The 26,162-nt window shown below is 40.8% G+C and overlaps 1 protein-coding gene across 2 annotated transcripts in view; it reads left to right on the forward strand.

Moving 5' to 3' along the window:
* The first annotated feature begins 890 nt into the window (after window positions 1-890).
* The window catches only part of otud4 (OTU deubiquitinase 4), a 32,216-nt gene continuing 6,944 nt past the window's right edge, over window positions 891-26,162 (forward strand). Inside the window, exons 1-18 of one of the 2 annotated variants that reach the window (XM_060937758.1) lie at window positions 891-1,193; window positions 5,842-5,925; window positions 6,041-6,091; window positions 8,228-8,274; window positions 9,049-9,121; window positions 10,062-10,143; window positions 10,220-10,376; window positions 13,768-13,822; window positions 13,942-14,065; window positions 14,473-14,537; window positions 16,729-16,829; window positions 17,032-17,141; window positions 18,103-18,262; window positions 18,334-18,454; window positions 21,173-21,236; window positions 21,962-22,017; window positions 22,122-23,793; window positions 23,895-24,059. In XM_060937758.1, the coding sequence (XP_060793741.1) occupies window positions 1,071-1,193; window positions 5,842-5,925; window positions 6,041-6,091; window positions 8,228-8,274; window positions 9,049-9,121; window positions 10,062-10,143; window positions 10,220-10,376; window positions 13,768-13,822; window positions 13,942-14,065; window positions 14,473-14,537; window positions 16,729-16,829; window positions 17,032-17,141; window positions 18,103-18,262; window positions 18,334-18,454; window positions 21,173-21,236; window positions 21,962-22,017; window positions 22,122-23,793; window positions 23,895-24,059 (3,310 nt within the window). In that variant the 5' untranslated portion in view covers window positions 891-1,070. Of the gene's footprint in view, window positions 1,194-5,841; window positions 5,926-6,040; window positions 6,092-8,227; window positions 8,275-9,048; window positions 9,122-10,061; window positions 10,144-10,219; window positions 10,377-13,767; window positions 13,823-13,941; window positions 14,066-14,472; window positions 14,538-16,728; window positions 16,830-17,031; window positions 17,142-18,102; window positions 18,263-18,333; window positions 18,455-21,172; window positions 21,237-21,961; window positions 22,018-22,121; window positions 23,794-23,891; window positions 24,060-26,162 lie in introns of both variants that reach the window. The other variant, XM_060937757.1, reaches the window with a different exon arrangement.

A 26,162-nucleotide genomic window follows, 5' to 3' on the forward strand; every position in this document is an offset into this window, starting at 1 on the left:
TTGTCTGTGTCTATGTGTCAGCCCTGTGATGACCTGGCGACTTGTCCAGGGTGTACCCCGCCTTTCGCCCGTAGTCAGCTGAGATAGGCTCCAGCTTGCCTCCAGCTTGCCCTGTAGGACAGGATAAAGCGGCTAGAGATAATGAGATGAGATGAGATGAGATGAGATGAGATGAGATGAGATGAGATGATTTATATGTGGAACATTTCATCCATAACTTCCAAACAGATTTGCAGGCAAAGTCTTCCAACAGGATGTGAAGCCAGGCACTGATGTTGGGTGAGGAGGTCTGGGGTGCAGTCGGTGTTCCAGTTCATCGTAATGGTGTTCAGTGGGGTTGAGGTCGGAGTTCTGGCCAGGACACTGGAGATCTTCAATTCCAAACTTGGCAAACCATGTCATCATGGAGCTTGCTTTGTGCATGGGGCATTATCAGGCTGGAACAGGTTTGGGCCTGTTAGTTCCAGTGAAGGGAAATTGTAATGTTTCAGCGTACAAAGACATTCTACACAACTGTGTACTTCCAACTTTGTGGGTGGCACCATTTTGGGGAAGATGTGATGGTCATGTGTCCACATAACATACTTTTGGCTATGGAGTGTATTGCAGTGCATTGTGGGATTTTGTGAGTGCACTAGATGTTCTACTGCATGTTATTCTTTAGACAAAGGCACAAAATCTGTGGGCGTCGCTCTGAAGAACACTCGAGTCACTGAAATGAGTCGAATCCTAAAATGAGTCAATCAAACACAGCTCTCAGAATCAACACTAATGAATATTTTATTGTTTTTAGAATGACTTATCGTAAATCTAATTCAGTTCTTTCAGTCTGGTTTCCTGAGCAATAGCTTTTGTCCGCCCCCCTGCCGATCTGTGAAACTTTCCTTTCTTTTCTCCATCAACGATTCACCGAAAACGAAAGTGACTCCTAACCCTCTGTGCGTGCGTGCGTGTGTGTCCCGGCTTTATTCGTCTCACTGTTCAATATGTAGCTCAAAAATATAAGAATTTCCACGCAGACATCCCTTTTACTTTATTGTCTCGTCATTGAGAGTCGTTCAGGAGCAGACATGCAGCAGAATGACGAGAAAAGTGTGGAGAAACTCATGGACGAGCAGCTGAAGGCAGAGGGACTCTACCGCAAGAAGATAGCCAAGGACGGCTCGTGTTTATTCAGAGCCGTGGCTGAGCAGGTCAGTCCGATTAGAAACTCCAACAAAAACACATAAAACTGTATTTGCTTCTCATTTTACTCACACACTGAAAAACAACATCATCTCTGAGCATGGGTGAAAAATCAAACAACAATAATAAACAATAATACAGAGCGAGTTGCCTCAGAGGTTCGATTAAAGAGTTGAGGCTTAACAGCTAGCTTAATGGGTTAGCAAATATAGCTAGCTAGCTGGCAAACAGATGCGTTATAATTCTATTTATTCGTTACCAAGTAACTGCTTGATTTTTAATATTTGTTTTATTCGGTTTCATTTATGTCGGAATTACTTTTTTGTTTGTTTTCTCTGTCCTCAATCATTACCATGTAATATGACTGGCAAATTAGCTACTAGTGGCTTTAGCAAGTTGCTTATAGCAACCCAGGACACAATTGACAGTTAGCTTAGCTTAGCATAGCTTAGTTTAGCCTAGCTTAGCTGTAAAGCCAATCCGCACTGCATGTTGCGTTGTGGTAAACAAAATTATTTAATAATAAAATAAACATAGATAGATTGATATTGTGGTCCGTAGGGGTTTGTTCATAATTTGAAATCATTAGCTAACTAGCTTAACTGTTATGTGGTCTCTTATGAAAACTGAGTAAAGTTAAGGATTAAAAAGGATTAGTTAACCAGTTTCAGTAGGAAGTGTGGGTGGTTTAAGTACATGGAAAATAAATAATCTGCTGCGCTTGTGAAAGTATTTATTTATTAATTTTATTTTTTTTTTACATTCAGGCAGTAAACTGTACATTGAATCATTTTCAACTTAATTTTTTAAATTAACAAAATGTAATAGTTCCTTATAAGATCAGGCTTCTGAAATCAGGATGTAGGACATTTCCAGGAAACAAAGGGTTAACAGAATGGGTTGACCGAGTCAATTTATAGAAGAGCTTTGGAATCTCTCTCAAAAACACATCCTCATGCTTGTTCACTCGGTCAGGTACTGAGAGTACCATCGAGAATACTTTGAAAACTAGTTGTTTAAAAAAGAAAGAATTTGAGCCAACATAAACCTGTAAATTTCTGACAGATAAAACTGACAAAACTAATAATTCAATCATGACAAAAGAAATGGTGGTATATAAATGGAGGATTGGCTGGCCTGTCTGCATAGGGAGCAGATCAACAAATACTTCAGAGGAAAATTTAGTGCTCACATAATAATAATATTTAATCTTTTGTTTTGCCATAGATGTGAGTCAGAATAACCTCTACTTCTGCGTTTCAGCTTTAACGCTGATCATTTTGTGCTCCCAGCTGCCTGTGTACTTGACCTTTTATGGAGTTTTGTGGGCGTCACTACATGCAAATGAGTTTGTACATGCAAATGAGCTTGGTGCATTGCACTTTGTGCTTTAAAGCATATAGCAGAGCCATGGTTTCACTTTCGTTTATAAATGCCTTGAGACCTCAAGAATAGCACAGGAATAGTTTTAAGCGTTAACAATAAATCTAATATAGTAATTTTTATGATTAAAGTGATTTATATAGGTAGCGGTCTGAGTGAATGACCTTGAAGTCTGTAACGTCACAACAGGAAGTCTATCAGTCTCATCGCCATTTCCGCTGTACTAAAACACAGAGCTGACTGCAACTTTAATTCTCCATTTTGAGCTAATTTATCGCTGTGCCACGTAGATGTGTTGCTGGCCGGTGCAGCAACATGACAGAAGGTGGATTTACGTTGCATTCGTGGCCCAAGAATGTTCAAACTGCAAAGATTTGGACGCGTTTTGCGAAAAGTTCACGGGTACATTGGGCGCCTATGAAGTGGTCTCTCCTCTGCTCTGCACATTTTACTGAAGACTCGTACGAGACCTCTGATCTGTTGAGGAGCGTTGGTTATAAACCCGTATTGAAAGAGGGTGCAGTACCAACAATTAAATAAAACTACAAGCAAAGGCAAGTATTTATTTATTTATTTAAAAAGAAAAGTGATTTAGTTGTACCACTTTTCCCGGAGTGTGAGCCGAAGGTTGTTGGTAAAACCCGGGATGGAACGGGATGTGACATATCACTTGGGCAGTGACCTCCCCACGGTTGTTGCTAAAACCGGTGACATCCCGTTCCATTCCGGGTTTTAGTAATTGCCTGAGCCGAGCAGTAATGGCAGAGTACTCAGTAATGGAGAGAATGGAGAAAGAGTGGAGCAGCTGTCTTATTTCTAAACTGGATATTGCTGCCATCTCGCCCTTATGTGGAAGAAGCAAATGAACGGAGAACTGAACGAACAACTGAAAGTAAGATTGTTTCAAAACAATCGGCCACAAGATTGGCCTTCAAGAAGCGAGAGCACAGATGGGTAAGCGCCGACTCTTATTTGGATTTAAAAAAAACAACAAAAACAACACGTTGTTTACCTGCATTTAGATTAATACATGTAACTTGTATTGTGTGTTTAAGTTACCGGTATAAGATTATTTAATTTGCTTCAGAATGTGATTCTCAGTTCATCTGATTATTTAATTAGTGTTTTACCATTGAAAATGCATGCATGTACATGTATGTTGCATAAGTTATAACACCTATCCTGTTTTAATGAGAGTCAACCCACAGTCAGTGAAGTCAAATCAGTCTTAGTTGAGCAAGTCGGTAACGGTATTTCTTACTTTCACCATAAATGTTTATTTACATGACTTCGGTCTATAGCTGTAAAAGGCCTCAGCCTTAAAACCGGTTCCCGCTGTGATGTCACGCACTCAGGGCTGGCTGGCTCAGCGGGGCAGCTCGAATGACAACTTTGCGGTCGATTTTAACTCTCAAAAATATATATATTTTTAAATTCCCATTTATGCAGCATACAAGAGTCAAGGATGGAGATACTATCCACTCAGAAATTTATTTAAAGATAAAGGATCTGCGTATCTCCTTTAAAGGAACAGTCCACCGTACTTCCATAATGAAATATGTTCTTCTCTGAATTGAGATGAGCTGATCCGTACCTCTCCGAGCTTTGCGCGACCTCCCAGTCAGTCAGATGCGCTGTCACTCCTGTTAGCAATGTAGCTAGGCTCAGCATGGCCAACGGTATTTTTTGGGGCTGTAGTTAGATGCGACCAAACTCTTCCGCGTTTTTCCTGTTTACATAGGTTTATATGACCAGTGACATGAAACAAAGTTCAGTTACACAAATTGAAACGTGGCGATTTTCTATGCTATGGAAAGTCCGCACTATAATGACAGGCGTACTAACACCTTCTGCGCGCTTCGACAGTGCATTGATACCTGCACTCAGGAGTGAAGGTATCAATGTGCTGTTGAAGCGCGCAGAAGGTGTTAGTAGGCCTGTCATTATAGTGCGGACTTTCCATAGCATAGAAAATCGCCACGTTTCAATTTGTGTAACTGAACTTTGTTTCATGTCACTGGTCATATAAACCTATGTAAACAGGAAAAACGTGGAAGAGTTTGGTCGCATCTAACTACAGCCCCAAAAAATACCGTTGGCCATGCTGAGCCTAGCTACATTGCTAACAGGAGTGACAGCGTGTCTGACTGACTGGGAGGTCGCGCAAAGCTCGGAGAGGTACGGATCAGCTCGTCTCAATTCAGATAAGAGCATATTTTATTATGGAAGTACGGTGGACTGTTCCTTTAAGGATGATCATGACATACTCATGCGATTCTGAAGAAACCCAGCGTTTCTGAAACATTTGTAAATCCATTAGATAATTTTATTTAAGCTTGGCTTATACGAACATGTCCACAAAACTTTACTAAAAGCTTAATAAATGATGCCCATTGTGTTTAGAAATAAATAAAAAAATAGATTAGCTTGTATTTCTGTATTTGTATTCCTTGTTTCCTAAGCCCCTGTTTGACCATGATCGAGTTTTACATCTAGATTATGTGCAGCTGGTTCACTGTGATTTTTTTTTTTTCTCTCCCACATCTGGATTGGATATGCATGCAATTTCTGAACGCAGATTTTTTACCTATGTGTTACCTGTTTGCGTTTTCAGGTTTGCCCTGAAGCTAATGTAGCTAATGAGCAATTGAAGGCTATTACAAGGGTTTCTCCAATGTTTTTTCCCCAAAATAAATTCCACAGGTTTTTGCAGTACGGAATTATTTGTATATTTATTTGAGCCATAGAACTTTTTATTCTTGAACTTTCCATTTACAGATCAAATAAAGTTCACATTATTTATGTCCGACTTGTTTTGGAGTTATTAAAATTTACTAGTAAAACAGGTTAATATATGAACTCAATAATAAATAGAACAACTCTGAAAAACTCTGGCCTGTTGGACCTAAATTCTGTTTATGTAATTATGTGGACCAAAATCTTCACATAATTGCTTCAAATTGCATCATTAGGCTTCAAAATTGTTTCAGTAAAAGATCTAGTTTTCCACTACAACTCTGCTTTCAAACTTTGGGAGCATGCCCTGGAGTGGATGGAGCAAAATCATATATATGCTTTTATATCATGCTGTTTTTAAACCACTAAAAATTTTAAGCCATATCACAGCCATATAGGTGTAGATCCTTGACAAAGCACGTGACCGAGTCCAAAGACTAATTATGTTTTATTTATTTGAAATTTTTTTTTATGCCATGTTAAGTTGCTGTGTGTATGTATTTGTACACTTTCTTACATCTCCATATCATTTCACAGGTGCTGCACTGTCAGAGTCTGCACACCAAGGTCCGGGCCGAGTGTGTGAAATACCTCAGACAGGAGCGGGACCTGTACGAATCGGTGTGTGAACTGTAACCATTCTCGTTAATTTTTATACACATTTTAATTGGGATTCATATGTGTGTGTGTGACAGAGAGAATATGAATTAATCTGATCTGCTTTTTGTGCATTTAGTTTATCGAAGGCGATTTTGAGGAATACCTGCACATGCTTCAGGATCCTCAGGTAACGGAACGAGTTGAAAGAAGTAAACCCTATGCCATTTATTCTATTTATTTATATATTATATAAAATACATAAAATGTATTCTTATGAGGGGCCACCCCTGTTAGAACTGTATTTAGCTTCATCATGTGTTCAGCTTCATGCTGATTTTTGCAACAGTCAACCTATAGGAGAGGCTTGTAATGATTTTTACTTTCATTTTTATTGTCAGTTTTATGTTTGTGTTTTATTGTTTAGTATATAACATTATATATAATAGTGTGTGTGTGTGTGTGTATATATATATATATATATATATATATATATATATATATATATATATATATATATATAAAATATGCATTTTCAAAATTAATGACACCAAGACTGTACATTTGAAAACAAGCTTAAAAAAGAAATGATTAAATCCAATACAACCCCGATTCCAAAAAAGTTGGGATAAAGTACAAATTGTAAATAAAAATGGAATGCAATGATGTGGAAGTTTCAAAATTCCATATTTTATTCAGAATAGAACATAGATGACATATCAAATGTTTAAACTGAGAAAATGTATCATTTAAAGAGAAAAATTAGGTGATTTTAAATTTTATGACAACACCACATCTCAAAAAAGTTGGGACAAGGCCATGTTTCCCACTGTGAGACATCCCCTTTTCTCTTTACAACAGTCTGTAAACGTCTGGGGACTGAGGAGACAAGTTGCTCAAGTTTAGGGATAGCAATGTTAACCCATTCTTGTCTAATGTAGGATTCTAGTTGCTCAACTGTCTTAGGTCTTTTTTGTCGTATCTTCCGTTTTATGATGCGCCAAATGTTTTCTATGGGTGAAAGATCTGGACTGCAGCCTGGCCAGTTCAGTACCCGGACCCTTCTTCTACGCAGCCATGATGCTGTAATTGATGCAGTATGTGGTTTGGCATTGTCATGTTGGAAAATGCAAGGTCTTCCCTGAAAGAGATGTCGTCTGATGGGAGCATATGTTGCTCTAGAACCTGGATATACCTTTCAGCATTGATGGTGTCTTTCCAGATGTGTAAGCTGTCCATGCCACATGCACTAATGCAACCCCATACCATCAGAGATGCAGGCTTCTGAACTGAGCGCTGATAACAACTTGGATCGTCCTTCTCCTCTTTAGTCCGAATGACATGGCGTCCCTGATTTCCATAAAGAACTTCAAATTTTGATTTGTCTGACCACAGAACAGTTTTCCACTTTGCCACAGTCCATTTTAAATGAACCTTGGCCCAGAGAAGACGTCTGCACTTCTGGATCATGTTTAGATACGGCTTCTTCTTTGAACTATAGAGTTTTAGCTGGCAATGGCGGATGGGACGGTGAATTGTGTTCACAGATAATGTTCTCTGGAAATATTCCTGAGCCCATTTTGTGATTTCCAATACAGAAGCATGCCTGTATGTGATGCAGTGCTGTCTAAGGGCCCGAGGATCACGAGCACCCAGTATGGTTTTCTGGCCTTGACCCTTACGCACAGAGATTCTTCCAGATTCTCTGAATCTTTTGATGATATTATGCACTGTAGATGATGATATGTTCAAACTCTTTGCAATTTTACACTGTCAAACTCCTTTCTGATATTGCTCCACTATTTGTCGGCGCAGAATTAGGGGGATTGGTGATCCTCTTCCCATCTTTACTTCCGAGAGCCGCTACCACTCCAAGATGCTCTTTTTATACCCAGTCATGTTAATGACCTATTGCCAATTGACCTAATGAGTTGCAATTTGGTCCTCCAGCTGTTCCTTTTTTGTACCTTTAACTTTTCCAGCCTCTTATTGCCCCTGTCCCAACTTTTTTGAGATGTGTTGCTGTCATGAAATTTCAGATGAGCCAATATTTGGCATGAAATTTCAAAATGTCTCACTTTCGACATTTGATATGTTGTCTATGTTCTATTGTGAATACAATATCAGTTTTTGAGATTTGTAAATTATTGCATTCCGTTTTTATTTACAATTTGTACTTTGTCCCAACTTTTTTGGAATCAGGGTTGTAATAATGAGAATTATAGAAATTGTAACAGAATCATAAATACATCTGTAAGTGTATCTTTGCTTCTGCAGTATTTTGGGTAACTTTCTCTTTCTTTTTTCCCCCCTCTCCTGTCTCTAGAGCTGGGTTGGTCAAGTGGAAATAAGTGCTCTGGCTGTTCTCTATAAGTAAGAATATTTCACCTATTATTTATTTAGACAATGGTAATTCTTATAAATTTGAAACGTAATAATTTTTAATACCATGTAATACTTTATTTTATACTACAGAGCTGTTGAATTGTTCATTCTGATTGGTCAGACCGTTGATTAACAGCACAGCTCTGGAAGTAGTCCCGACTACAGGCTATATTACAGGTTTATATTAATGTGCTCGTTGTAATATGTTCTCGTTTCTATAGTAACAGCTCATTCACAGTGACTTGGAGGGAAGATATTGCATATAAATAGATTTTTTTAAATCATTGCTATGGGAAGGTTTTCTGTAACTTTATGTCACATGTATGGAAGGGGTCTCCAGTGTCAGTGCTTTGTAACGGTCAGAAGTAAAGCTGTAACTTTACATTTTCCGACATCATCTTCAGGACAGAGGAGTTTATGCTGTTTAATGTCTTGTTAACATGATTATGTGTTTTATTAACTTTGAGACAGAAGAAAGTAGATTTTTGATTAGTTCTTTAATCAATAAAAAATTTAATCCTTGCCACATTCTTGTGGTATAAGAGAAATAAAACACTTCAGGACATGCTGTTATTGGAAAATAATGAACTTCATGGTGATAACAGTAACTCTACTTTATCACACCTCATTCATCACACATTGTTGATTATTTTTCCATGACAGCATGGTACAGTGTTTTATTCCTTACTTATGTTTTTGTATGCTCAGATGATGTCATCTTGCAATACCTAAGCACTGCAACTTAATGGTTCCTCCTTCTAGGCATGATTTTATCATCTATCAGCAGCCTGGAGAACCTCCAGTGAACATCACGCAGAAAGGCTACCCTGATCAGGTTTGCAGCACATCTAGAAGATCTATTTATGAAAATATTAGTCAAACATGTAATTTTATGATTAAATTAATGTAACTTGTATGCACAGAATGGTGAAAGTGTCAAAGCTGAACATCTGACTGGATAATTTGAGTCAGTTTTGAGTATGTGACATTGTGTGTGTTATTGCATCATGATAGATAAGAGCCAGTCGGGTTCCAGTAGGCAAATGCAGGCTGTGCAGCACTGATTTATTAGGGGAAAGAGGCATTTCAAATGTGATTTATTCATAGAATCATTTATTTATTGGTTGATAAGTAAAGTCAGTTAAGTTAACCTTTAGTTAGTTAGTCTGTGATTTTTCAAATCAGTATAAAGGCGTTTATGTTTTTCTTTTGTCGAATAGCACTGTCTTTTGTGGGAGCAGCACATCAACTTTGGCAAATTATTATTATTATTATTATTATTTATTTTATTTTTTAAAATCTGTCTGTAGATCAATCGATTAGCGGCACGGTGGTGTAATGGTTAGCACTGTCACCTCACAGCAAGAAGTTTCTGGGTTCGAGCCCAGTGGCCGACAGGGGCCTTTTTGTGTGGAGTTTGCATGTTCTCCTTGTGCGTGCATGGGTTTCCTCCCACAGTCCAAAGACATGCGGATTAGGTTGATTGGCTACTCTAAATTGCCCAAAGGGGTGAATGTGTACCCACCACCAGATGAGGGTTTGGTCCCTCTGGTGTGCTATAATCACCCACGAGCATTCATGGAAGGTCATTGATGGCTTCCTGGATTGCTGTTCCTCAACTATAATGATGACAGACAGATCAATAGACTGATTGAGTTTAAAGGCTTTTGTACCTTTCTTCTTGTCTAGTAGTGTTTTTAACCAGCATATCTGGCAATTATTTATTACTTAATAAAAGAAGTGATATACTGTAGTTAATTGTTAATTTGTTCCAGGTGCGGCTCTGCTTCCTCAATGGAAACCATTACGACAGTGTTTACCAGATATCTTCTGTCAAAAATGCTGCTATGTGCCAGTGTGAGTGACGTATCCAGTTCATCTATTGATTTCTGTTGATGCAGTCCACTCAAATGTGTGTGTGTGTGTGTTTCAGCGATCCTGTATGAGCTGCTGTATGAACGTGTGTATGGTGTGGACCAGAGTATGTTAGTGCCAAGCCTGAGGGTGTCCAGAGCAAAGAATGAAACCATTGAGGTGGAAGAGTGTGAGAGCAGTGGGGACTCCGACCTGGATGAGGGAGAGGATTTCTGGTGAGTGTGTACTGCTGCTATAATCCGAGACCAGTCCAGAGAAGTCTGGTTCCTCTCAAGGGTTTAGATTAGATTAGATTAGATTCACTTTATTCAGCCCACATCGGGGAAATTCACGTGTTACAGTAGCAAGAAAATGTCAAACAGATAACAAATAAAAATTAGACAAACGAAGGATTAAATACAGAGGGCTATTTGCATTATCTACCGTGAAAAAGTATAGAAAAATTACCTTATTGAGAGGCTCGGAAAAATTGCACATTAGAGGTAGACTCTGTATATATACAGTATACACACACACACACACACACACACATATATATAAAATATGCATAAAAATAGTTTAGGGCCTATATTAATTGCACATAATTGCATCGATGAGAGATGACAGATGTAGTAGTGGTGAAGTAGTGCAAATATAACGACAAACAGGTTATTGGTGCTACGTTACAAGCTGTGGGTGTTATACAGTCTGACAGCAGTAGGTATGAATGACCTGCAGTACCTCTCCTTCTTACACCATGGGTGTAGCAGTCTACTACTAAACGAGCTGCTTAAAGCCCCCACAGCCTCATGTAGGGGGTGAGAGGGGTTATCCATGATTGAGGTCAGCTTGGCTAACATCCTTCTCTCACCCACCACCTCAATGGAGTCCAGAGGACAGTCCAAGACTGAGCCAGCCCTTCTGACCAGTTTATTAAATTTCTTCCTGTCCCTCTCTGAACTTCCACAGCCCCAGCAGACCACAGCGTAGAAAATCGCTGATGCTACCACAGATACCCCTTTTCCACCAAATCAGTTCCAGGGCTGGTTCGGAGCCAGTGCTGGTGCTGGTTCACAACTCGTTCAACTTGCGAGCCAGCTGAGAACCAGTTTGCTTTTCCATAGCTCGCGGGGCTAAGCGGAGCCACGTCATTACGTCGCTGCATACGTCATTACATCGCTTTATACGTCAGTTACATCGCTGTATACGGAAGTTACGGCACTACGTTTGCATAAGCCTTGGCGCGAATATCAAAGCAAAAACAACACGGAAGAAGCAGCAGCGGCAACAACAACAATAATAATAATGGATGACTTCGCGTTTGTACAGCTGCTGCTTCTCGTTGCTTAAAAATGGCGATCTTTCGTGGTCTTGTTATTGTTGTTGGTCTTAACAACTCCGCCCCCCCTCGCTGACGTAAGTGGTTCTTTCCTCTGGCCCAGCAGAGAGTTGGTGCTAGCCTGGAACCGGTTTTTCTGGCCCCAGAGCCAGTTCTTTGTCAGTGGAAACAGAAAACCCGGTTCCAAACTAAGCACTGGCCCCGAACCAGCCCTGGAACTGCTTTGGTGGAAAAGGGGCAAGAGTCATAAAAAGTCCTAAGCAGTGTCCTGCACACACCAAAAGACCTCTGTCTTCTCAAGAGGTGGAGACGACTTTGGCCCTTCTTGTACAGGACATCTGTGTTGTTAGTCCAGTCCAGTTTGTTGTTGAGGTGAACACCCAGGTATTTGTACTCCTCCACGATCTCAATGTCCAAACCCTGGATGCTCACTGGTGCAATTTGAGGAACCGTCCTTCTGAAATCGATCACCACCTCCTTTGTCTTGCTGGCGTTGATGCGCAGGTGGTTCAGTTTGCACCAGGCGACAAAGTTGGTGATGACTTCTCTGTACTCCAGATCGTCCCCCTCTGACACATGTCCAACGATGGCTGTATCATCTGAGAACTTCTGGAGGTGGCAGCTGTCCGTGTTGTAGCTGAAGTCAGATGTGTAAAGTGTAAAGAGGAAAGGAGAGAGCACTGTACCCTGTGGAGCCCCTGTGCTGCAGACTACCACATCAGACACACAGTCGTGGAGCCTCACATACTGCGGTCTGTTAATGAGGTAGTCGATGATCCATGCAGCCAGGTGGCAGTCGACACCAGCTCTCTCCAGCTTCCCCCTAAGCAGTGATGGCTGAATTGTGTTGAAAGCACTGGAGAAGTCAAAGAACATGATTCTCACACAGTGCTCCCAGTGCCCTCCAGGTGCAAAAGTGACCTGTGTAGCAGGTAAATAACAGCGTCATCCACACCAATGCCCGGTCAATATGCAAACTGCAGGGGGTCCATCTCGCTGTTCACCAGGTGTCAGAGGTGGGAGAGAACAATCCTCTCCATGATCTTCATTAGGTGAGACGTTAAAGCTACTGGCCGAAAGTGGTTGAGCTCCCTGGGGTGCGCAGTCTTGGGAACTGGAACCACACATGATGTTTTCCACAGAAGTGGAACTTTCTCCAGACTGAGGCTCAGGTTGAAAAAGTACAGAAGAATCCCACAGAGCTGATCTGCACAGTCCTTAAGCAGTCTGGAGTGATACCATCAGGGCCAGCAGCTTTCCTTGTCTTGATCCTCCTCAGCTCCTTCAACACCTGATCAGCTGTTATGGAGAGGCAAGGGGTGTAGCCGAGGTGTGAGTCCTGTAGAGTGAGGTCGGGGCTGGAGTGTGTGGATTGGTCTGGCAGGGAGCAGAGGGGGGTGATGTGGTGTGAGGAGGGAGTTGTTGGTGTCAGAGATATTATGAGGGGAGGGGGGAGGTGGTGGAGTGATATCACAGACCGGTCAGGACTATGGTGAGTGGAGGAGGGTGGGGTGGCACAGTCAAATCTGTTGAAAAAGAGATTCAACTCATTTGCCCAGCCTTGGCCCCCAGATACAGGGCCCCTCCCACTGTCCTTTGTGTGGCCAGAGATGGTTTTCAGGCCTCTCCATACCTCTCCGGTGTTGCTCCCCTTGAGGTGCTCCTCCAGCTTCCTCCTGTAGCTGTCCTTGCCTCTCCTTATCCCCCTCTTCAGCTCCCTCTGCACTCTCCTCATCTCCTCCTTGTTGCCAGATTTAAAAACCCTCTTCTCGTTTAATAGGGCTTTTAGTTCAGAGGTCACCCAGGGTTTATTGTTGGGAAAACACCGTACCTTCCTGACTGGCACAGTGTTTTCAACACAGAAATTAATGTAATCTGCGATGCAGGTTGTCAGGCTATCAATGTCATCCCCGTGAGGTTCACACAACACATCACATCCGTGGTGTCAAAGCAGTCCCTCAGTGCCATACGGGTCTCCTCAGACCAGCTCCTTACATACCTCTTGGTGGGTGGTTGTTTATTCACCATAGGTATGTATGAGGGTTTTTCCTTGTCACCGTCTTGTTCAGTAAGGATTTCATCTAAACTCTGATTTCTGTAATCTTGTTTATTCCAGTAACATTTCTTAAGTTTTTAGCTCAGTGTAGTGCTTAGAATGAAATATTGCTTTTAATTACACATTATAATAATTTAGCAATATGAACCATTTATCAAAATCCCAAAATAGCCACCATGACCTTTTGATTTAAATATTTATTGAAATAAAATTACTTAAATGTCTTCATCAGGTCCAGGGAAGCTACAGGCAGGACAGCCGGTGTGAACAACAGGACCGCTTATAAGGTGTGCACACACACACACACACACACACACACACACACAGAGTCCATCTGCGTGCTTGTATCTCATCTTAGTTTTGATTTTTTTCTAAAAGTTTTACTGTTCTGTCATTTGCATATCAGGGCCGCGGGCGGGGCCAAGCCAGAGGGGTAGGGCGTGGCTGCCTGCTTCGTAAGGTGCAGGATTCCCTGAGCCCCACCCTCTTTAGGAATGTGGAGTATGAAATGTGGCTACGCTCAAAACGAGGTTGTGTGTGTGTATGAGAGAAGTCAATAAAATGTTCCTGTCTTTTAATTATTTAATAATGTTGCAGTTGTACTGTGAATTTAATTTGTGCTGAAGAAAATTACTATACAGTGTGTGGAAGTAACATAGCAACCAGAAAGACTAGAACACTAGCTACATAAGAACAAAAATAAATTTTTACATTTACGCACAATTTAGTTATAGCCAATATCTCTGTTGGAAATGGTATACATGAAATAATACATACTAAAATGTCCTGTTATTAGAAAATAACAAATGCAAGTAGAAATGTGAAATTTTAGAGATGGTAGTGTTCCTTATCAGGACACTTCATTGGGCATCAACTCTTAGGCCATAAAATAATGTTCTATACTGACAGAATGGGTTGGGTTATTTTTGTGTCTCAGTTCAGCAGAGGAGGGATTTCTGCATGGCAGCTGGGATGCATTACAAGGCTGGGGACAAGTGCCAGGTGTGTATTAGAGCAATATCTTATGAAAATTGTCAAGTATAGAGATCTTTCTCTCTTGACAGTTCTCGCCCTCTCTGTCTCCCCCTTTCTTTCTGGCTCTCTCTTTTTGTCTTCCACCCTTCCGTGTTTGTCACCTCTGTAATGTGTTCCATCTCTCTCCCTCCCTCATCTCTCTGTATCAGTCAGAGGTGGACAAAGTACCCAACTTCATTACTTAAGTCAAAGTACAGATCCCACTGGTCAAATGTTACTCCGATACAAGTGAAAGTTGTACAGTCAAATTTTTACTTAAGTTAAAGTACTGAAGTATTTGCTTTTAAAAATACTTAAGTATTAAAAGTACATTTTCTGTCAACGCATTGTTGTATTATTGCCACAACGCTTACAAAACCAGATCTCTCTGAAGCAACCGACTGGATTTACTGACTAACTTTTAGAACTTGTAGAATAAATGCCTGGTAGAATGTTACAAAATGAAACACAACTGAAAAAGAGCCATTTTCATTTTAAATTTGTAACACTCCTCCCCACCCCCACAAAGCACCATGGTAGTATTCTGACCCAGCTCTGGCAGTGTGTGCACACATGTATGTGTGTGTGTGTGTGTGCGTATATATATATATTGTATGTTAATCAGGAAGACAGTAGAATAGCTGTAAATGCAGCTTGCTCAGAAAATAAAAATGCCAATCCGACCTGATCAAAACCTAGGTTCACACCTCGAGCTTAATAACTGCCCAACAGCAGCACTGCTTTAAGCAAGACAAAAAAAAATGCAAGACCATCATCTGACATCAAAACAAAAAATTCCAGCAATTTGTTGTGACTGACTAGTACAGTACTGTCCATCTCACAGGTCTTGTGTGTGTGTGTGTGTGCGCACGCACGCATAAGTGTATGTATTCATGCACATATGAATCTGCCTGTGGGATCATGATGGTTTAATGTTAAGCTAGCTAGTCAGTGAAGCTCCACCTGACCTGCTAGCAAACCCTTTTCAAACTCAAAATCATACTAGGTATCTAACATTACTAGAAAAGAAAGATTTCTACATTTTGTTTATTTGGCAAGATTATGCTAAAACATATTTCTGAAAGGACTTCAGATAAGTTAACATTATTCATGTTAGCGTAACTCCATTTTTACATGCTAACTAACAGTGTCCAAGTTAACTAGCTATGTGTAAACATCAGCCGTGGACAAGGCGATGGCAACTTGGCAGGCAAATCCATAGAAAGTAATTTGACTAACCAGACTGCATAGCTATTGCAACGTTATCACTAGCTCTAAAAGCACAGACAACTTCACTGCAAGCTTTCTCTTGGAATAAAACATTTACATGACCTGAATATGCTTCCGCAGGTTGGACAGTGAGTTTTTGTAGGCTGTGATTTGGTTCGTTTTAGGCAGACATTTAAAATGAAATAAGTCTTTAATCCTTTCAGAAAACTGAAACATGGGTTCATGGGCTATGAGTGCGTGCATTCCCCAGAAGAACCACCTCCTTCCATTCTGCCATCAACTGATTGTGTTCAAATAATGCTGCTGATAAATCATTGAACTTGATTTTATACAGTCTATGGATGTGATGTGGCCCTAGTGATTACTGATCGGCTGTCTCAGTGTCCCCTGCGAAAAAAACAATCACGTTTCAGAAATAAAAAGAAGAAACCTCCATTTTCAAAGCTGCTTCATAGTAACGAGTAACGAGGACCTTGATAGAAATGTAGAGGAGTGAAAAATACCATATTTGTCTTTCAAATGTAAGTTAAAGTCATAAGTTTCCAAAAAAATAATACTCAAGTAAAGTACAGATACTCAAAAAGTGTACTTAAGTACAGTACTCAAGTAAATCTACTTTGTTACTGTCCACCGCTGGTATCAGTCTCTCTCACTGTGATGAAGCATTTCTACCAGTGAAAAGGCGCCGCTTGCCATGACGTTTGTTTAAAACTGCAGTCTGGTCTAGCTCTGTTCTTATCTGTGCTAAAATGTTTAGATTTTAGCTTCTGCTGGTTACTCAAAGCACTTACTTCTAATTAATTCATCTCCACACTGTTTCATTTAGTATTTTATTTGAATGATAAACACTCACCAGGGCAAACTCCTTACATGTGAACACTAAACATTGACAGCAAAAGAACATCTGGTTCTGAAACAAACATTTTTTAAAAAAGTCTCTCTTTCTCAGGTGCGGTTAAATAATACTGATCGCTTCTACAGTGCCTACATTCAGGACGTCAGCCCTGATGACGGACCTGTCACTGTCTTCATCAAGGAACTTGGAGAGAAGTATGTGTGTGTGTGTGTGTGTGAGAGGGAGAGAGAGAGAGACTCTCTCTACAGGCTCAGAATTGCATTCATCAGGGCCCTGAAGAACCTGAAATCTCAGTTATTCAGCACAAAATATTCAAATTGTACTTTATAATAGATATACCATAATGTTAAAAGCGACTGTAAATGGATAAAAAATTGCAATGTGGTGTTTCTATAGGTACAGTGTTCCACTGTGGAATCTTCGCACTCCTTCAGAAGACTCCTGGTCTACAGTGACGGAGAAAAGCAAAAGACAGACTGCACCCAGCAGCAACGGGTCCACAAGTGGTATTAATTAGCTTTCATAAGTTTGTATATGGGCGGCACGGTGGTGTAGTGGTTAGCGCTGTTGCCTCACAGCAAGAAGGTCCTGGGTTCGAGCCCCAGGGCCGGCGAGGGCCTTTCTGTGTGGAGTTTGCATGTTCTCCCCGTGTCCGCGTGGGTTTCCTCCGGGTGCTCCGGTTTCCCCCACAGTCCAAAGACATGCAGGTTAGGTTAACTGGTGACTCTAAATTGACCGTAGGTGTGAATGTGAGTGTGAATGGTTGTCTGTGTCTATGTGTCAGCCCTGTGATGACCTGGCGACTTGTCCAGGGTGTACCCCGCCTTTCGCCCATAGTCAGCTGGGATAGGCTCCAGCTTGCCTGCGACCCTGTAGAAGGATAAAGCGGCTAGAGATGATGAGATGAAGTTTGTATATTTATCTCCCTAGCTGCATTTCCAAACATTTCTTGGTACAAAATGTCACAGAAACAGTCCATCTTTAACTGTCCCTACGTACAGTGGGTCTACACACTGTCTTTTTGCACAAGTGCTCACTGTAATTTTACATATTACAATCAAAATAGTAGAAAGGTTTCCTAAATCAGCTGCTTTCAGTGTTTGTACTTGTTTTGAAAAAAAATCCTAAGTTACTGCAGTATCTCAGAAAAGCGTATTGTGACATAGTTATCACAATATTGATGTTATTGTATCGACGAACCCTACTATGGTTACATTGTCTCTGTGATTGGTCAGAATATTTTATTAAGACTTTCAGTGGTTTATAAATTCAGATGGTAGCAGCATTTGTGGTTTATTTGTTATTTATTGTAATACCAAAAACACATCATTAGCCCTGCCTTATGTATTTTGCGGCAACATGTACTTCCTGTTATAAATGATTGTTTCCATTCAGGCCATTTTTTTAAACATTCGTGTAATCAGATGGATGGAAACTGAAACCGTTTTGTCATTTTTCTGATTTCAGAGCGTGACACAAAACCTGGAAGGAAGACTATGAGGTCAGTGTCACATGGTCCTACAGCATCATCAGGCTCTACCCCTGGAAACCGCATAGAACAACAACATTCCTGGCCCCCACATGACATCATAGAGCCTCAACCACTAGGAAAGAATGGTAGCAGCAGGTGCGTTATAAACTTTATGTACACACACAAACACGTGACACATGTATATTACAGGAACTTTGTGTGTGTAGGAGGAGTGATCAGGGCACAGGTGGGTTGTGTGTGTCGCCTGTGGAGGAAGACAAACAGGCGCTGCTGGAGCTCCTGAACAAAGACGAGGAAAACTTCCCGACACTTGAAGCCAGTGTGCAGGTAGAACATACACGTTTACTGTGTTTAACACAGTCACTTCTGAGGATAAAAGTTTAACATAACACCTCACTGTTCTGCTGAATATTCTGAATGAGTCACTCAACATGAACTGCGTGGCAAATTGAGATACTGGATTTTCTACAACAGTTTGTTCTAGTCCACTAATTTGATTGATTGGTCAAGTGACATTCCAAAAGTGCTGATATTTTGTATAATGGCAGAGACATTTCACTGTGTGTATCCCTCTGCTCCTCTGTGTCCTGCACATAAAATTCTGCTTCCTATTTCCAAAAAGTTACTGTGGTAGTGTTACTGACATCATCAGTAGACATGGCAAATGATGCATTTCAGGAATATAACTTTGACTTAACAATGCTCGAAAAACCTCGTGTCCAATTGTCCAAGGCGACTAAAGTCTGTGCAAGGACGAGTAAAACTTTAATGATAATCGTCCAAGCGGACGACAAAAGTTAGTGCTGGCAACCTAAGCAGCACAGGCGCTGAGAGCAGGGAACCAGTCGAAAGTAGCTCGTCTCGTTTCACAGGAAATGCATTAAGAAATTTTATTCATCAACATGACAATATATAAAAGTACAAAAAATATTTTGAAGAAATCATTCAAATTTTCTTGTTTTTGGTTATAATTCATTGAAGTATGCGTGTGTTCGAGTGTACTGGAAAAGCTCGTCTCAGAGGGGTCCACGTAATGACGTAATTATACCAATTGGCTAAGGACGACGAGGGTCAAGGACATCGTGTGCCAGCAGCGCGGTTGAAGCGGGCAAGTGTCAAACTTGAAACATTATTCAGTGATATTGTTTATTATTAACTCCAATCGTGATATATCAGCTAAAAAAAGCTCTACTACCGGATTACTTGGACAATCTTAGTCAGAAAGAAGCAAAGGATAGATATACATGGAAACTAGAGTTTATAAGCTGCTATGATCCATACAGAATTCCTCGAAATGACTGGAGTGATGGTGCAGGTTTGTGGCCTAGCGTTAGCATTAGCTACATGTTGGAATATGCATTCTTTTTCCCGAAAAGTCCTGACACAGAAGAACAGTTTTAAAAAAAACTACAGAAGCAAGAAAACCTTTGCGTAATGATTTTTTCCCGACATCAGCTTTTGGGAACAGAATGGTGTGAAAGCCAAAGCATTTACTCTCCAAAGGGCTCTGACCTAAATCCTGCCCCTCCATGTCTCATCAACCTCACGGACATCTAGTTACAGAGCTATCTGCACTCTATCATTTATACAGTGATGTTTACTATTGTTAAAACAATACCTGAAGTGTTATTATTTGTAAAATAACAAAATATCTTGCTCTCGACTTTCAAACAATATTGTAAGATTTTATTTTAATTTTATCTAATAGTGGATGGTGCAATAATTGCAAACACTAACAGAATTAGCACATTCCAATTGTAGCTGTAGTCATATAGTAACTGTAATCATTTTTGTAATAATAATTTCAATAAACGGTTAATGTTCAGTTCCCTTTTCATTAATTCTCGATTCAAAGGCACAGCTGAGTCACACAGGTTGATCAGTGTGTAACAGAGAATAACAATTTTATCCAAAATAGTTTTTCCTGCCTTAGTCGATTTATTTTCATTTCACATGCGTGTAGCTGTTGTAAAGTTCTGTGTGTGTGTGTGTGTGTGTGTGTGTGTGTGTGTGTGTGTGTAAGTAACTCTCTCGAACTGTAGGTTCATTTCTACACTCTGGTTCCATGGTGACATTTTGCACAGGACTGTGTTCCTTTGATAACAGAAATAAAGCTCCAGCATTATTATTATTATTATTATTATTATTATTAGTAGTAGTATTCAGAACTCTCCACAGCTTAATATATCCTAAATTATTCGTTCCTCTGCTACTAGAACTTCTTTCTTTCTGAATGTGTCTGCATATATTGGTGTTGTGGATTTATGATAATTATGCTGCTTCACCTATTTAAAAAAAAAATCTACTGCCTTCTGTCCTCTCCAAAATAAAATAAAGCTCTGGGCAAGTGGAATTGTTTTTCGGGCAAGTATGTTTTGGGAGCTGTTTGCCCATTGGGCAAGTAAGACTGGGAGATTTTTTTTCGAGGACTGCTTAAAATATGAAAGCTTGTCAGATAAAGATGTAAAAAGGAAGAAGGGGGGACACCAGTTTTACTGGAGCTAGCCAGCTAGCCAACATGCTATAAAGTGTGTGTGTGTTTCAGTATCTGTTTCCGCTTGCGGAGCAAAAATAAACAAAACATTTGGCCATATTGTGTCCAAAATGTCATTTGCTCAATATTAATTTGCCACAGGCTTGCTCATTGGGGATAGATTAGGGATAAAATTAGCTCATGTTTAAAGTCCTTACATTTCTGTAAACCTGCTTTGCGACAATGCCTATTGTTAAAAGCGCTATAAAAATAAACTGAACTTGACTTGAATTTCTTGTTTAGAGAAATTCAAAAGCAAGATCACACTCGAGGTTTTGCTGTAGTACTGAATATCAGCATGGCTGTGATTGATTTCAGCACTCAGCGTGTGGCCTTATGCCTGTGACTGAATCACAGCCAGCTGATCTACAGTACAACACCACTCCCTCTTGTGTGATATTGCTTAATTAACAGACATTATTGAGTCGATTGTGTATTCTGAGGCGTCCTGAAACCTTGCTGTCATGTTACTGCATTATAGGATGTGTTAATGCAAGTGTGTGTGTGTTTAGGCTGCTAGTGTTGAGGGGAGTAGAAGAGCTGAGAAAAAAGGCTCCCGAAAGAAAGCCAGTGCAGGTGAGTTAAGGGAATTAATCAAGTCACCTGTTGCTTTTTTTCCCCCTTTTGAAATTAGGCATACATGTGATTTATTTCCATATGTATGGTTTGCTAATTGTCGCAGTACTTTGCTCTGATGTTTGCAGTTTTTAATAGATTGTAACAATTACTGTGTAGATATCACCAATATCAGATAGAAAATGCTTTTTCACCTAAGAACACTTTCTGACGTTTGCACATATTTTGTCAAATTTGGTTTTGCACTGCATAAATTTAACCAAAAAAATCTGTGCTCAAAAAATGAAGGAAAAAAGTTGCTGAAGGACAGAGCTACAAATGTAAGAACAAGTTGATTGAGAACTTGTGCAAGTTTCTTGGAATAAGGGGGTCTGCTAATTGCTGTAATTGTAGATACCTACTACCTAAAGAATACATTGAATAACTTGCCTATGAGCAGACAGAAGTGTCCTGGATGTGTTTTAGATCATTATGCAGTGATTCAAGGGCCTGGAAAGATTTAAAAAAAAAAAAATTGTGCTGCTGTTGTTTTCAGACCTGCTTAACCTATCCAGGGTTTGAAATTCAAACAGATATGACACTGCCTATGCAAAAGTGCTCAAAGACCAGTTTTACTGCTGTTCTTGCAGTATTTCAGGATGTCTTTTGCTTCTTTCTATTTAACAGGAATTGAAGGTTTGGTTTACCAGGAAGTTTTGATTGTTTGTTTTAATTATTTGTTTCAGATACCAAAGAGCAATCTCTGAACCCTATTCACAAAGCTGAAAGAGGAAAACAGGCAGTAAGTTGTTTGAAATGTTCAGGGTTATGTGTATAGTGCAGGTGTTTTCTGTGTACTGTAATGTAGTTTACTCCATATGTTTTATGTTCTATAATATCCTCCAGAAGAAAGGTTCAGTGAATCAAGATCAAAGAATATCTCCTCCCCCCAAAGAGGAACCAAATCCTACACCGTCCACTGCCTTACCTGCCCCTTCAGCCCCAAAGTCCACAAAAGCTTCCCCTGCATCCACAACAGCACAGGCCAGAGTTCCCTACAAAACATCATCTTTGTCTCCTCGCATTTCCTCCAGTCAGTCCCAAACTGTCCTTGCTCCATCTATGAGAACCCCAGCTTCTTTGGAGACTACCCACATCCAGTCTCCAACTGCCACTGTTCCATTTACTCAACCCCAGGATTCTTTCCAGACTGCTCCCATTCAGTCTCAAACTGACCCTGCTCCATCTATGAGAAGCCCAGCTTCTTTGAAGACTACCCACATTCAGTCTCCAACTGCCCCTGTTCCATCTACTGATTCTTTCCAGACTACCCACATCCAGTCTCCAAGTGCCCCTGTTCCATCTACTGATTCTTTCCAGACTACCCACATCCAGTCTCCAACTACTCCTGTTCCATCTACTGATTCTTTCCAGACTACCCCCATTCAGTCTCAAACTGCCCCTGCTCCATCCATAAGAACCCCAGCTTCTTTGGAGACTACCCACATCCAGTCTCCAACTGCTCCTGTTCCATCTACTAGACCCCAGGATTCTTTCCAGACTACCCCCATTCAGTCTCAAACTGCCCCTGCTCCATCCATGAGAACCCCAGCTTCTTTGGAGACTACCCACATCCAGTCTCCAACTGCTCCTGTTCCATCTACTAGACCCCAGGATTCTTTCCAGACTGCTCCCATTCAGTCTCAAACTGCCACTGTTCCATTTACAAGACCAATAGTTTTGTTTGAGAATACCTCCACTGAGTCTCAAGCTACACTTGAGCCATCTAAAATGATCCCAGTATCTTCTCAAACTACCCTTGTCCAACCTCAAACTCTCCCTTTGCCTACCACATCTGTACCTACCGCAGTATCCTCTCAGTGTACCCCCAGTCAGTGTCTAACTGTGTCCAAACCCATCCTTGTGACAACAACCTCATTACACCAGAACATCTCTCAAACTATTCAATCCCAAGTCTCAGATCCAACTGCATCAGTAACTAGACCTGTGTCCCTGAACCCTGTTCTCGAAGCTGCTACCACTCCTATTTCTTTTCAAATGACCACAATACCTTTCTCTCCAGCCACACCTGCTCTTAACCCTGAATCTACCCTAGTATCTTCCCCTTCCACCTTACAGACTACTCCTGCACTCACTTATGCCCTTTCCCAAACTACCTCAGCAACTGCCCAGGGTCCTGTCCCTGCCCCATCACAAATTAATTCTGCCACTGAAGTGCCTGGTTCAGCAGATCTTTCTGCTGACTCAAAATCTCCTCCTGCACAGACGGCATCTGAGCAGTCAGATTCAGCTGGTGTACCCAGTCCTGTCCATGTCCCACACTCCATCACCCCTCCTGCTCAACCAGTCCCTTCTTTTGCCCCCTCTTACTCTGTTGGGTTTGGTACTCATCTACCTTATCCACCCTATGCCCCATATCCAGCCCCTGTGCCATCTTTATCTCCAAATATATCTGCCCCCATGCCAGATCCCTGTCTTCCTCCTGCTGTTCCAACTCCACCTTTCTCTCATGCTGCGGAGTCCTACCTGTATGAACCTGTAGTCTCACCTGTTGTAGGTAAGGTTGCATTTGACCTTTTTTGGATTTTAAATATGGTATTAGATATTTATCACACCAGAGTATTGAGGTTTTGATTGTTTCCTGCTTTACTTCAGCAGGTGCTGGAGGAGCCTTAGTGCCTGACCCCCCACCCCAACACTCCGTCACACTTGCACAGCTTTGCCAAGACCCGCTTTACCCTGGTTTTCCCCAGAATGACAAGGATGAACTTGTCCAGCCCCCACCGTTCTCCCGACACAATACTGGAAAAGACCTGCCAAGCGGTACCATCTTCCTAATCTGCTTTATTGACAACCCTTTTCCATAGACATGGTGGTAATGCTGCAGTTGGTGATTAAGGGAATCAGCTATCTTTTATAGGAACCAGCCTGTATTTGCACTTGTTTAAGAGCCAAACCGTTACATGATCATGTGGACATTTAACATTATATTGCATCATATTAGAAAGGGACTTTGTGTCCAAAATCAGGAATATAACCACTGATTATGTAAATGAGTTATCATGGCAACGAAATGATGCCAACCTTAAGCCATGTTTCTGTTCTACAAATTCACCAGTTCCACTTACTTGAGATAGTCCTTGCTGAAGGACCAAAAATCCAGGGGGTGGAGCGAGACTTGATCCAACTCTTCCTATGATCCTAATGCACAAAATGTTGTACAACACAGAACAAATACACTTATGAAGCCTGAAACTCAAGCACACTGATTTTTCTTAACCCCCGGGCCTTTTTGGTTCAAGTCTTCCATAGGTTATAGGAGCTGGATAAGGTCTTACTCCATTCCCTGGGCTGTTGCTTCTGCAGCAAGGGGTACTTGAATTACTTTCAGACAAGCCGCATTTTGGCCCTGAAAGAAGAATGTTACTGTTCTTGTAGAGAGAATTGCACAGAATGGTTCAAGATTAGACACTGGCTCGAGAATGAGCATCTGCACCTTGTTAATGAAAAGGGCTCATTTACAATCAGCTCATGTACAGTGGTGCTTGAAAGTTTGTGAACTCTTTAGAATTGTCTATATTTCTGCATAAATATGACCTAAAACATCAGATTTTCACACGAGTCCTAAAAGTAAATAAAGATAGCCCAGTTAAACAAATGAGACAAAAATATATTTGGTCATTGTTGATCAGTCCTGCACACCAACTTGGAGGAATTTTAGCCCATTCCTCTGTACAGAACAGCTTCAACTCTGGGATGTTGGTGGGTTTCCTCACATGAACTGCTCGCTTCAGGTCCTTCCACAACATTTTGATTGGATTAAGGTCAGGACTTTGACTTGGCCATTCCAAAACATTAACTTTATTCTTCTTTAACCATTCTTTGGGAAAAACGACTTGTGTGCTTAGGGTCGTTGTCTTGCTGCATGACCCACATTCTCTTGAGATTCAGTTCATGGACAGATGTCCTGATGGTTTCCTTTAGAATTTGCTGGTATAATTCAGAATTCATTGTTCCATCGATGATGGTAAGCCATCCTGGCCCAGATGCAGCAAAACAGGCCCAAACCATGATACTACCACCACCATGTTTCACAGATGGGATAAGGGTCTTATGCTGGAATGCAGTGTTTTCCTTTCTCCAAACATAATGCTTCTCATTTAAACCAAAAAGTTCTATTTTGGTCTCATCCATCCACAAAACATTTTTCCAATAACCTTCTGGCTTGTCCACGTGATCTTTAGCAAACTGCAGACGAGCAGCAATGTTCTTTTTGGAGAGCAGTGGCTTTCTCCTTGCAACCCTGCCATGCACACCATTGTTGTTCAGTGTTCTGATGGTGGACTCATGAACATTAGCCAATGTGAGAGAGGCCTTCAGTTGCTTAGAAGTTACCCTGGGGTCCTTTGTGACCTCACCGACTATTACACGCCTTGCTCTTGGAGTGATCTTTGTTGGTCAACCACTCCTGGGGAGGGTAACGATGGTCTTGAATTTCCTCCATTTGTACACAGTCTGTCTGACTGTGGATTGGTGGAGTCCAAACTCTTTAGAGATGGTTTTGTAACCTTTTCCAGCCTGATGAGCATCAACAACGCTTTTTCTGAGGTCCTCAGAAATCTCCTTTGTTCATGCCATGATACACTTCCACAAACATGTGTTGGGAAGATCAGACTTTGATAGATCCCTGTTCTTTAAATAAAACAGGGTGCCCACTCACACCTGATTGTCATCCCATTGATTGAAAACACCTGACTCTAATTTCACCTTCAAATTAACTGCTAATCCTAGAGGTTCACATACTTTTGCCACTCACAGATATGTAATATTGGATCATTTTCCTCAATAAATAAATGACCAAGTATAATATTTTTGTCTCATTTGTTTAACTGGGTTCTCTTTATCTACTTTTAGGACTTGTGTGAA

This window comes from Neoarius graeffei, chromosome 13, assembly GCF_027579695.1.
Source record: "Neoarius graeffei isolate fNeoGra1 chromosome 13, fNeoGra1.pri, whole genome shotgun sequence".
NCBI lineage: Eukaryota > Metazoa > Chordata > Actinopteri > Siluriformes > Ariidae > Neoarius > Neoarius graeffei.